Genomic DNA, 14,051 nt, shown 5'->3' with positions numbered 1-14,051 from the left:
TAATAGCGACAGATCATTTGGCACCCAAAGTAAAGAATGAATGTGAATTTCAAAAGCCACAATGTCACTCATTCCTATTTCCATAGAGAGTGTATGTAAAATCTGAAAGCATAACATTATTTTATGCGATCAAAAGCAACAGCCAGATGCCAACTTTTCAAAACTCTCAAGCTTTGTTGACGTTTGATGTTGGAATATTAAATGGTTAACTAGGAAGGAAAAAAAAAAGAAAAAAGAAAAAAGAAAAAATAAATAATAGCTATCTCTTTATGAAGTTGGACATTACATTCAATCACAAACTAAAACCGACAAAACATTTTCTTGAGTTGATGAAATTCTGGCAGGTACAACATGATGGCAGCTTATAGACCCTGCTATAGAGGTGTTGCAAATCCTGTCAACAAAATTAAGAATAAGCTAACAATTTGTTATAGGAAGTGAATGCACGAAAATCAAAATTATTTTTGTTTTAAAGTTCCATGCCGCACATCCAAGCCATCCGTCATTTTTTTTTTCCTTTTTTAACTTCTGGTGAGAGAACGGTGGAAAATAAAAACTGAAAATAGTTAGAAATTGTGAAGCAAGCCTACTTGACAAATAGAAGTAAATTTTTAAAATGTGAACAAAGAGGTTCCGCCATTAAATAAAAGGGTCCATATGGTTATAATAACATTCAATCTAGCATAATTCCGTTTCAAAGAAACTTTTCTCTCTATATTTTGAGTCTCATGTAAACCTAAGAAACTTTCGGAGACCATCTGCTATCTTCTCCCAGCCAAAAGTTTACCCATTCTCAGCTAAAAATTCCCTCCTGTTGTCCAAATTACCCTTTTGAAGAAATATAGAATTTGATTTTAGTAAGATATCAACTCTTTTGAGTGGCTAAACATCTATTCTTCCTTGATACAAAGCAAGTTAATTAACCATGCAATGCACATAAAGAGGAAGTACAAGAACAATAACATGATTTAGTTTAACAAGCCATGCCCAATATTCCCACAGGCACCCATAGCCAATGTCAAAAGAAGTTCAAAAGTTGCTGTCAATCATTTGGACATAATGCTCTTTATATGCAACAATAAGACTAACAGCATCAGATAACATCTTGCATAATGATTAACAGATTAACCGCCAAAACCTATTCTCCTACAAATGCTAATCCGTAAAGCAAACTTTCTCACAGTACATGTAATTTACGTTCCCAAAGTCATAACTTGATACAATATTCTAAGGCTGTGTTTCTTAACATGAAATAGAAGTTGGCAGATTGTTCTGCTATCAACTAAATAAATTTCAAATCAAATTTCATACACCCGATAATAACAAAAATATTGTACATTGGGAAAAATGATTTTCAAAATCCACACAACTGAAAAATTAATTAAACATATCTGCATGAAAGAAAATAACTTTATCTAAACCAAAACAAGCACTAGTACTCCTGATACTATAAGCAACAACTAAAAAACCATACCTTAAACTCTTCCATTTTTCCCAACATTAGAAACATAATTCCGTTAATAAAAGAAATTTATATTATCTCCAAAAATGACGTTAATTCAACTTTAAAGTAAGCAATTAAGATAGAAAATTTATTCAACTTTAAAGTAACCGATTAAGATAGAAAATTTAGGAAGATGATAGGGATTCAGGGTTATCACAATCGAGCAACAAGAATTAGTAAGCCAACTCAGCTCTCCAGCAACAGAAGGCTTACCATATATATATTCATCATATATCAAAACAAACAGCTTTTTCCAACAAAAAAAAAAATTGCAGACATTTGTTATAAGAGACATTCTAAAATTTTTAACAATTTAAGGCAACCTGTATCTTAATTTTAACAGACAGATCAAGAATCATCCTAAAAAGCAATATACAAAAGAAAAGTACCTTCTGATAGACAGCCCCAGTTTTGATTGTTCAAAGACAGCAACGATGTGAACAAGGCCGATGCAGTAACATTATGCAAAGGCATTAAAGACAGCGCCCCACCCAGCTCCACAGGAACCCTTTTAATCAAACACCCAAATAACCATCCCCATTAAAGCTTATAACTAAAAACTCACAATTAACATTCAGAGCAGAGTAAAAACGACAACTTTAAATCCCTACAAAAAAAAAGGATTGACACGAATAATCAAAAAACACAAATGTGTATACATCGACAGCCTTGAATATTAAAAATTCAATAAAATAAAATAATAGGAAACCTGGAGAGAGAGAGTTTGTGAAGAGATGACAAGCGAGAAGCAGAGGTGGGCTTAGAGGTGGAAGCTAGTCCACTCAACTTTGCAGCAGCTGAAGATGAACGGCTGAGAAGGGTTTTAGCCGAAGCAGAAGCGACTTGTAGGGTTCTTCTACCGCAATTAGCCGCCATGTTTCTCACTGCGCTTAGAAGCCGCAAGAACAGAGGTCGCTGCTACAAACGAACTCCAAGTAATGGTTCTGCTTTTGGGCTTCCTCTGGACTTGAAATTCACACAGATCATTAAACTTAATGGGCCTCTTTGCTACCAATACGGGCTCATTTTATGCCTGTCAAAAGAATGGATCAGCCCATTTATCTATAAGTACATTCGTAGTCCACCACTAGTGTGATTAGTCAAATTATGTGATTTTGAATTGACGGGGATGATGTCTCAACAATTTCAGAGAAGTACTTATTATTCGGATATAATCACACAACAGAGGAGGCACTTTAGTCTTGAGCAGCACATGACAATTGTCAAAACTGGAGCTGGCTAAGTTACAGATCCAACTGTAGCCAACTCCTATTGCCTGCATTTGTTCTCTCTCCTCAGGACACTTGTGCTGCTTCCCATTGGGTGTGTACGTTACAGATTCTGTAACGTAGATTGGTCCGTCAAAACTATATGATCGCAAATTTTTATAACTCATTATATAGAACATGGAGTAGAAGGCACGCTGAAGTGTTGTCACTTTGTAACAATCTTTTTCGACCCAATTTGAGCTTTGGATTATGACACCACATGCTGTTTCCTACTTTTGACATTGATCGCACATTTGATCAAGACTTTTTTAAGCAGAAATTGCGGTGGTATATTTGATTTGAAAAAAATAAAAAGAGAGGAGAAGAGAGGAGAGAAAATGAGAAAGAAATAAGAGGAAAAAGTTAAATTTCATGTTCAATCAAATAATGAAAATAAAATTGATCTTTTTTTTTCGCTCATTTTCTCTCGCTATTTTTCTTTTTCATTTCTTTCCTCTCCTATCATTTTTTACAACCAAACACGGATTGAATTTAATTTACGAAATGCGAATTTAATTTTTAAGAGGAATGCTAAAGAGAGAGAAAGATGAGAAAATTTTATTTTTTTCTGTATCCAGCCCATTCTCTCTCATCTTTTTTTTCCTTAGTATTTTTCAAATTCTAATCGTTATATTAGACTTTACATTTGATTAAACACGTAAAAGCCATACAAGACAGAGTTGGGTATAAAATATTTTTTATTTTTGGAACAGTCGTTGAATTTTCCCGATATACAAGAGAGCCTAAACATCACAAATTTTAAAAACAATTCTATGTCTGTAGAAGCTATAAATTGTATCACTGTACAACAATTATGGCTCCATTGCAGCATTTATACGTAGCTAGGATTGACCCAACTACTAAGATATCAGAAACCAACCATCTATTAAAGAGAATAGGATCTTAAACTCCATCTCTATCTTTAAAGCAAGAAGCTGGCTAGACAGACAGCAATCTGACCCAAAATGAATGTGGCTGTCTAAAATATGATGCCATACTGTGTTTTATTCCAAAAGGGCCGGGTCTATATACGTTGTTAAAGCAAAGAAATAAATCAGCAATTTCTGTGAGAAATAAAAACAGTGTAAAATCATAATGGCGCAATTAAGGTTCAACAGAATAGTTTGTTGAGCGGGTGCGTATGACGTATAGCCTACGAGTACCGTGTACGATCAGTTTGTGAAGAAGAAACAACAGAAAGAGGTTCCTCTACCTCTACTGTCAATCAATACAGGACCTATTTTAAGGGGTTTCACAGCTACCAAAATATTGATGGAATTTGAATGCCCGTGTCAGTGCTCCTGGTTCTGGTCCTGTTCCATCATGTTGGTTGAGAGAATCCCATTTTCATGCTGCAATTCGCTCTCTGCTGGGCCTCATTTTACGCTGAGAAGTTTTTGCATATTTAAATATAGTGGCAACCTGGGATCGGCCACGGATTATTCGAAGACATAGACATTTCAATTTCTGATTTGATCTTAATATGCTCCGCTTCTAGTCCTGTTCCTCTCAAAGCATTCAACTTAGAGATCTTAATTTTGTCATTAGTTTACTCAGGACGAAGGGTACATTAATAAAATTAATTTGATGGTTGAAGTAGAATTCATTTTTCATTTATCAAATTGCTGCAGAGCAGAGTAAACAATGTAGCCCATAAATACTAACATTGAAGTTCTGTGAAAATACGGAGGATTATAGGTAAACGTCATGTCCTAATTATTGCAGATATTTTGTCTGTAAAAATAGGTAGAATAAGACTACACATTTGTTTCAGGTACGAAATGCACATGGATGAATGATGATCGATGCATTTGTCTCTTTCTTTCGCATTTTTATTCCAATCTTTCATTAAAGGTGTTTTTGCAGTTTGCGGCAGCAGAAATTGCCCAGTCGATTTATGCAAATGCCGGATCCACAAAAAAGGAGAACCTTGTGCCAAGCTTTAATTATACATTCTTACGAACCGAAAAGAAAACATTTTAGCATCGTTATTGAACTTCAAGCAACGGAGACCTGAGTGAAAACGTGCAGACATGTGCTGGAAAATGAAAATGAAGCCGAGAGATGATGCCTTATCAAGGCAGCAACATCATTTTGTCCGTAACCGCACTTTCAAAGCTTCCATCGAAGCTCGGAGTCCAAGCTTAGTGTGTCTACTCATTCCTCAGCGCTCATGCAAAAACTTGCTTTCATTTCAAAAAAATATGATTGATTGCAGATGCAGCATGTTACTAGAACCATTAGCATTGTTTGCAAAGCTCAGCCTGAGGAGTCATTGGATCATAATCATCATATGCAAATAACATTTCTAAATTCTAGTGAATTGAGTTCTAGAAAATCATTTATTTGTTCAAACTATTTTTTGTACAATACTTGTGAACGGATTGCCATTATTTGCCAAGTGAAATGCTTTAGTCCTTTCCATTAATTTAAAAAATATGGTAGTGCCCAAATAATAGCTGTCCCGTGGCCTATTCCATGGAATTTTAGATTAAAAATATTTGGGTGGTTCCAGGACCACCTTATCTTGTTTTAAGTCACATGATGTTTATAGTTATACATATGTGGAGTGGATACAACAGTTGCAGCTGCTTGTTGGCTGATCAAAATCTTCCCAACATTTTGCATCAGGTCCTGTTCGCCTGTTCTTTCTTCCTTTGGGCACCAGCCACCGGACTCTCATAATTTGGAAGAGAAATGTCTCCTCGTACATAAATAAATGCTAATAATAAACAACAAGGTGAGCGATTGATCAATGATTCATGTTTAATCTGAATAGCTGCTGGCAGTAAAGGTGCACTCGAAGGAACCTAAAATTACTCCGAATTTGATCACAACCAGATATAATGATGGATGCACGAGTGCATAATAGCCGAACATTCTAGGGAATTGAATTATTGGCAACATGCAACAAATCTATGTTGTAATTTAAAGCACTAAATTTTATGAAAGAATAATAAAACCCCCAAAAATAAATGGAGGGTATTGATTATTTGACGCGTTTGGCCGCTAAGTTTTTGTCTTGTGCTGTAGGAAGCCTTTAAAACTCATCCCGTGACCGGTCTTTTTAGCATGCACTGTTAGGGTGATTTAACACCATCTTCGTCGTCGAGCAAATTGACACCATCTCGTGAAAATGGCAGAATCCGTAATTTCTAGATAGGATATTTACTTAATCCATAAAATAATTGTCAAGTTTTAATGGAAAAACCCTACTTGAACGCTGGCTGTATTTGCTTAATGTCGGTGATAACTCTTGACGAAATCTTCCACAGTTCCTTTTTCAACAAACACATAGCGCGTCTCTCACTTTGCTTAATTTAATCTTATTCCAAAGATCATGTGAAAATTAGTTGTCTTAATCATTGGGTCTTAGCAATTGGGTGGCTCATAACTTTCGCATGAATAATTGCATATCATAGTTTGTGCATGACAATTTTACAGGATGCGCATACACATCGATTTGATCGTTGGGAGCTTTATAGACCACCTACTTCTGGGCCGTAAAATCAGATATACTAATTTTTTATTACCATTTAAAGACCATGGGGTAAATTCGTGTAATTATTAAACGCTTACATTGCAAGAGTGTACAAAATATAACTAAAACAGCTGAAATACAATAAATCATATGCAGAAGGCGGTAAGAAGAAATATCACATTGAAGTGGAAATTCTACACTTGAGTGTATCTGAATTTTATTTTTAATATATATATTTGAAAAATACCACTAAAAAAAAAACAACAGATTAGGATGAGGAAGTATCCACCAATCGTAAGAGCAAGAGAAGAGAAATATGCCTCCCCATCCCATCCACTCCACCAACAGCAATTCCAAGTGTTAACCATTTGTACACTTCCTCTTGGTTTGGTGCTCAAATTGACATTTTATATAAATTATATATTATAAAATTGCATTAACAAGCACTAATAAATCAGCCTCTATTCTTCTTATCGTCATCCATACGCTGAATTATATAGATGGGGTGCCATGAGCTGGACCCACAGCTAAGTTATCTTAGCAAATGGCTCGAACCCACGTCCACATGAACTGACCCAAATGGCTAATCAGCGGTGGTCCAAGTCATATCATTCTCAAAAATCCAGTGGCAAACCTCGATCTTCCCGGGACCCGAACCCAAAGCCAAGAAGGCTCCGTGGGTCGGGCTCCAAGCTGAGGTATCCAAGTGACAGATGGCAACCCCATGATTGATCTTGGCTTTCGTGTTAGCATCCAAGATATCGGCTTCATACACGCGAACTTTAGGAACAGAGTGGCAGTAATAAAGCAGATAAGGAAACAAGCTTTGATGACAAGAAACTGATTTAGTGACTTTACCACCATTGATTCCTTTGACGGATCCGATCACGATCTTCTTCTTTGACCCATTCACATTCTCGGTTGTACGGACCACCACATTGCGGCCCAAAATGGAAGTGGCAAAGTCGATCATGTCTTCCACTGAGCCCACGCACCGTTTGGTCTCGCCCGCGCTCGGTGCCCTCTCGCAGTCGCCCAACGCCTCTTTAATTATACTCTCCATCGACGAATTATCAACAGCGTGGAATATTTCCTTCATGTCCTTAATTTTAGAACTGGAAAACGGCAATTTCGAAACAATAGTGCGGGGCAGAAACGACCTTTTGGGCATTTTATCTTGAATGTCAGGCATTGCCATCACGCTCCCTTTCTTCAGCACGGACTCTCTAAAGAATTTGCCCGGCTCCACCCACCTATTGAGCAAACTGCCACTCGGTTTCTTTATATTTTGAACACCAGAACTGTCATTGTTATACTTCGCAAAAGTGACGCCGTTTTTTGCATAATCTTTGAAGGTGTTGTTAACTCCGTACATCTTGAAACCTACGGTCTGCCCGCGGGCTGCCTCACCATATCCTTTGAACACGTCCGTACCTTCGTTGAAAGAATTCCCGTAATTTGCGAAATTGACCTTACCAGATTTTGAATCCTTGCCGTATGACTGAAACGAATCATCACCAACATTGGCTTGGTCTCTGTAATTAGAGAAGCTTTCAACGGCGGCATTGCCACCGGCGCCGTAGTTATTAAACCTATTGTTCGGAACGTTTCCATCTTCTCCGTAGGAAGTGAAACTATCATTAGCCCCATTGGCCCCCTCGCCGTAATTCGAAAAACCCGAACCAATCACATTCGTTTCTTTTCCGTAACCAGTAAACGCATTCGGGGCTCCGTTTGCGTTCTTCCCGTAGTTCGCGAACTCTTCGCTGCCGGAGTTAGTCTTCTCGGCGTAGGTAGTGAACGAGTGGGCCCGACCGTTGCCTTCCGACGCGTAACTGGTGAATCGGAGATGCGGAACATTGACTTCCTCGTTGTAGTTCTTGAAGCTGCCGGCGCCACCCGATGCGCTGGCGCCGTAGGTATTGAAGCTCTGGTCGGCGACGTTGGAGCCAGGGGCATAGTTGGAAAATTTATCGTGGTGGCCGACGGCGTCACGGCTGTAACGACGGAAGGAATCTACGGGGAGATTATCGCCGTCGGAGTAATTCTTGAAGGAGTCCGCGCCGCCGACTCGACTGGTGCCGTAATTGGTGAAGTTCTTGTTGAGGTAACGGGCAAAGTTGGAGTCGGTGTCGTGTTTTTCAAGACTGTTGGATAAATCGGGGAAACAAAAGAGTTTGGCGGAGGAGCAAAAGGACGGGAGGACCGAAGAGAGAGCATTTTGGGCGGCGAGTTTGGCGAAACTCGCCGAGTCCACCGCGTTTAAGGGAGAGGCCTTTGAGAGGAGAAAAGGAGATTTTGGTAAATTGCTGCGGATCTCTTTGTCCCAGTATCGAATCAGGTGAGCTTTTGGAGTGAATGGATTCTGTTTCATATCAATGCTGTCTGAAATCTCGGTGCCGCCCAAATAATTAACCTGCATTGCACAAACCAAAAACGAAAAACAAAAAAAAACAAAAATCATTGAAAACATAATAATAAAAATAAAAATAATAATAAGAAGAAGATGAAGATAATGCGAAGGAACAAAATCCATAAATAACAAATGTGGTGTTTGATTGGAAGCGAATGCTTACATGATTAAGAAAACAGAGGGATAAGAGCAGGAGGAAGAAGAGAGGAGAAGACAGGAGGTGAAGCATTATTGTTTTACAGAAGAGAACAGAGGGAGAGAGAATGTTGGTGTGCTTTGTGCTTGTTGGTCTTGTAGATAGAAAAAATTTATAGTGAGACTGAGACCTCACTGTTCACTGCTCGCTCACTGCTTTTAATTTAAGATGGGGGATTTCGGTTTTCAACGTGATTAAAGAACGCCTTGCTGGCAAAGCGCCTATTCGATGATAGCTCCATTTGATTTTAAAATCTCACAAATGACATTTGAATAAAAATAAATGCAATAAAATAAGTTACATACTTAATTAGTCAGCTAATAGTCATATTCGACCCCAAAAAAAAAGAAAAAAAAAAAGGAAAACACGACATCAGCTGTTGAGTAGTCTATACAGAAAATTATTCATGATCTTTAACGGATAAATTAGGTCAATTTATCTTTAAACCTTTTAAGTAGTCTATACAGAATTATTAGACCGGTGTTAAAAAAAAAAAATTGAATTTTAAACCATGTCATTAATATTTCCAATTTTTTAATTGAAATGCAAGAAAAAAAAAGAAAAAAAAAGAGGAATCCAATTTCAAAACTAAGTATCATTTATACAGTAAAGTCTTGAAAAGCAAGCACATCCCATGTGCCCAAGCATGACTCGAAGAAAAACTTATTTCCCTTCGTCAAAGCGAAAGACATTTAAATTGACAGGTAATTTTTCTCTGTAGTAAAAGGGGCTTTTCCTAAATGACGTGGAGTGCGCAAAAGCGAAAGACATTTAAATTGACAGGTAATTTTTCAGAGCCGCGTCTTTCGTACTCGTTTGCTTCGTGGCACCCATCGAATGGAGAATATATATTTAGTCCCTCTTAAAAAATCGATTCAGACGCGTTTAGCCACTAATAAACTTTTTTTTTTTTTTTGTTTTGTTTTGTTTTATTTTTGCGGAAGAAGAAGTTGGTGGATCCTTTTCGTGAACCCTCTTTTCAATTTGCATTATTAGTATGATCAACATTATCTGCATGCGTTCAGGAATATGACAAGATTCATGAAAATGACATTATTTTGTAGAATTAGAAATTCTAGCTGATGAATCAAAGCTTAACAAATTACCCCACCTTGTTATTTTTCGACCTACGCCTGCGAGCGCGATTGGTCGTGGTTCAATTTCCTAAAGATTTGTTTAGGTTTGTTCAGTGTTGGTAACGGTTAATTTAGAAACAAACCCTTTTTCATCCAAATAATTCTTTCAAACTTGGGTGAATAAACTGTACATTTACTCTTTCTATATCAAAAGTAATTTACATTTTTTTTCTTTTGTCTTAATCTTCGCTATAATTTTTATAATCATTCAAGTAATATTAATGTAACATCTTTCAAAAAAAAAAAAATTAGTTTAACAGTATCGTGCTTTATTATAGATACATGCACAAACATTAAGGTAATCAAGGAATGGTGGGGGAGAGTAGAGTACCATCATTTTGTCCTTTGAATGTAGTTCAATTGATAGTGAATGCATTTTGTATATGAAATCACCCAAATTGGAGTATTAATATGAGGTAAGTGTTGATGTTTAGTAGGTGATTTTTTTTTTTCATTTCTAATCTCTAAATGAACCTTTTAATTTTATTTTTGAGAGATTATTAGTCCCTATTATTTTGACAATACATAATAACCTTCTTGGTACCAAAATTTATTAAAAAATATGGGCAAACGAGTCATTTATTTGATATTTACTATTGAAATATAAAATATAAATTTAGAAAATATCTTATTATTTTTTATTCACACCCAAACTTTTTATTTTTTTTAGTGCATGATAAAATTTTAATTATGTTTTTGCCAAACGTAATACTTTTGGTTTGAATTCAAAAAATAGCTATTAATTATAAGTCTATTTGAATTCAAAAAGTTATGGTAAATATTTTATTTAATTTCACAACTCATGTAACTTCTATATATGCAAATCTACATAATTGTGAAATTACTTCAAAAAGGAAGAGGAAAACTAAAGAAACCCTAGAAAGAAAGGACTTGAGGACTAGAGTGGCAATAGACTCTTGTTTTGTGAATTAAGAGGATTTTCTATTCTTTGTGATTTTCTTCCTACTATTAACGACTGTGACATAACCTTGTTATTATTATATGCTTCTTCATGAACGACTAGAAAAGTACATAATTTTTATATCATGTTGATTGATGCATGAAAATTCAACACACAGGAATTGAAGTCGGAAATGGGGCAGCTTAGAGAGTGAGCCAGGCCTATACAAACAAATATGGGCTTGGGTTTTGGTTTTGGTTTGGGTGACAGTGGGTGGGACCGTGAGAATGAACCCAAAATATTTCATGTAAATGTAGTTATACAACAAGACAATAATAGTACGTAAGAACCTGGACAGGACAGCAATGCTTGCATTGAGTGTGTGATTAAAAAGGCTGGTTGCTGCTGTGTTTAAGGCCTTACCCATTTGGCCACTCGGGCTTGTAGTCCAGTAGTGAACTATTACCTTTAAAGTTAAGTATGACTATGAGGGCAATGGTTCGAGTCCCTGCGAACTCAACCTCTCTCAATTAAATATAATTGTGTAGAGACTTCTTATAACGTCTTTCTCCCTTACGAAATGCGAGTGGAGTAGAGACATCCCTCCTCCGTGATGGGTTTTTGGATGGGCATGTACTTCATAGAATAAAAATGTAATAATATAAGTCTCATGTATATATCTGATTGTAAATATCAGTGTAATAACATGTTGTCATAACAATTGTATATATCTCTGTGTAATACAGTAACCTGATGATTAATCAGTTCAAAAAAAAAAAAAAGGCCTTACCCATTTGACGCTGTCCACTTTGGACTCCATTGTCTCTTAGAACACACCCAAATAGTACACATATTTGTCACTAGCCCGAAGAACATACTTGATACTCCCTTTCTTTACGAGCGCGGATACTGCATCAATTTATTTTTAAGGGAAACTTTTACTCTATAAATACCGTTAATATTATATTTTCCCAACACTAAAGGTGCGCTTGATACACTAGAATACTAGATTGCATTATAGTAGCTGTATTCCATTATAATGCATATAACGCAATACCATATTTGGTGGAGTATGAACTATATTATATATAATAATATATTATTTTATTATTTTATATTAACATTAATATTAAATATCAAATATATTCATGTTTAAATATTTATTAGTATTTATTTTAAATTGATAGAAAAATTTTAATCTAAGACTTTAAAGTGCAGGAAAGTCTAAAAAAATTTTAAAATTTCATAGTACTATTAAACTTTACAGTTTTAAAATTTTTCTGGACTTTTCCAGAGTTTAAAATTTCATACCAAGAACTTACTATTTAAATTAATTATTAAATTATTTATTTTATTTTAATTATTATTATATAATATAAAATTATATTTTCATTTTTTATATAATCAATAAAAAAATATAAAAGATAGTTTTACTGAATTTATATTAAATATCTATTAATTATTATAATATAAAAATAAAATTACACTATTATTGAATAACATATAATTAAGTTGCGAATTATTTTTATTTGTTATAATACTTAAAAAAAAAAAAAAACGCAAACGCAACGTCTCCCTCAGGTTTGCATAACGGGACAATTGTTTCAGCCCAAACACGAGACATGTCTCATGCAAGGCGCCAAACTCATGACCTGATCCATTCTTGAGCGAAATTCACTTATGGGATTAGTTTTTAATAAATCAAAAAAATAAAAAAAGTTAAATTTTAATCATATGCTAGCATTAAAAGATAAAATGGCACAAAATTTTGAAAAATTTAGAAACGTTTAGATTACGAGAGAATCACAATCCGTCCAACGCATCCTCATATAATAGGTTAATAACGTAAGAATGTTAAAAAATTATAAGATTAAAATATTAAAAAGTAAAATATTATAGGATTTAAATATTTAAAATATGAGCCAATGGGCTGCTATTGGCTCACACATGTACCTAATAACTTTGAGCGCATAGGTTCGAGTTCCAACACTAATTGAGAATCTACTTCTCTCATATGTAGGGATTTATCTATCTTTTCATATTTGAGATAAAATTAATTTTTCTCCAATATTAAAAATGAGGATCGACCTTCAAGTTGTGATTGTAATATATCAGTATATAAAAAAAATTAAAATATGAAATTATTTGATGGGGGCAGAAAACCATTAATGATATTCATTGTTTGGACTTTTGAGTCAAGACATGCCATCCGTTACCGTTAGCTTTCATTTATCCTTTTCAATGTTGCCTTCCATCATTAAATTAACCCTTAATAAAAACAATTTATTCTTTTTTTGTCTATCAATTTTCTATGTCTTCTTCGTTCTTTATTATTGTTTTTCTTCTTGGTTCTCGATTCTTCTTCGTCTTCTTTAGTCTTCTTCTTCTTCTTACTTCTTTACCGTTCATCTACAGCAGCGGAAGCAGGTAATAGGCAACGGACGACGGCGGCAACAATGGCAACAGGGTCGGAGCGATCTGCTCCCAGATTGCGATCGCACGACGCTTTCGCGTCGGTTGCTACCTTCCCTTTTCTGATTCTTCCAAAGTCCTTGTTTCTGTAAAATGCATATAAAATTTCTCTTTTTTCAAATTGAAAAAAATTATAAATCTTTTGCTGGTGGGTTATAAGTTGGGTAAAATTTATTTCTGAGAATCATGGTTACCGTTTAGAGCAAAATTTGATACCGTGAGTTCCAATTTTGAAGCAAATTTCAGGGAATGATAAAATTATAAAGATTTACTATTGAAATATAAAACATATTGGAGATGCCATGGAGGAAGCTGCAGCATTGTGAAGAATCATCAGCACTAGTTTAAGAGATTTGGTTTTCATGATGGTCATCATCAAAATCCGATTTTAACTTTTGACAGTCAAAACTAATTGGAAGATAATGAGATTTGGGGTAAATTAATGTTTTTGTAGTTTTAGGATAGATTAAAGATAGTCGCATTTGGTAGGGGTAATTTAAAATTTGCCCATTTTTAATTTAACTTGTATTTTTTTTAAATATTGATATATTACAAACAGAATTCTATTGATATTTACAATCAGCTAATAATTAAAATTATCATTTACGATTTTAGTATAACTCAATCCAAACAATAATCCTCACTTAATAATAAAAGAAATTTTATTTTACCACAAAACG

At 35.1% G+C, this 14,051-nt stretch overlaps 2 protein-coding genes across 2 annotated transcripts; both read right to left on the bottom strand.

Annotated features, from left to right (window-relative positions):
- Positions 1-30: 30 nt before the first annotated feature.
- LOC102612490 (uncharacterized) lies at positions 31-2,442 on the bottom strand. Its single transcript, XM_006483782.4, has 3 exons — positions 2,214-2,442; positions 1,894-2,012; positions 31-394 (listed from the first exon to the last, which is right to left on the bottom strand). The coding sequence occupies exons 1-3, from the start codon at positions 2,378-2,380 to the stop codon at positions 375-377; spliced, it is 306 nt and encodes a 101-aa protein (XP_006483845.1). The 5' UTR covers positions 2,381-2,442; the 3' UTR covers positions 31-374.
- A 3,972-nt stretch (positions 2,443-6,414) lies between these two features.
- On the bottom strand, positions 6,415-8,997 carry LOC102612793 (polygalacturonase 1 beta-like protein 3). The gene is made up of 2 exons (XM_006483783.4): positions 8,830-8,997; positions 6,415-8,669 (listed from the first exon to the last, which is right to left on the bottom strand). Exons 1-2 carry the CDS (start codon positions 8,893-8,895, stop codon positions 6,837-6,839), a joined length of 1,899 nt encoding a protein of 632 aa, XP_006483846.1. The 5' UTR covers positions 8,896-8,997; the 3' UTR covers positions 6,415-6,836.
- Between the last annotated feature and the right edge of the window lie 5,054 nt (positions 8,998-14,051).

This window comes from Citrus sinensis, chromosome 4, assembly GCF_022201045.2.
Source record: "Citrus sinensis cultivar Valencia sweet orange chromosome 4, DVS_A1.0, whole genome shotgun sequence".
Classification (NCBI taxonomy): Eukaryota; Viridiplantae; Streptophyta; class Magnoliopsida; order Sapindales; family Rutaceae; genus Citrus; species Citrus sinensis.
The sequence above is the reverse complement of the archived record's forward strand: the minus strand, read 5'-3'. Positions and strand labels throughout refer to the sequence as shown.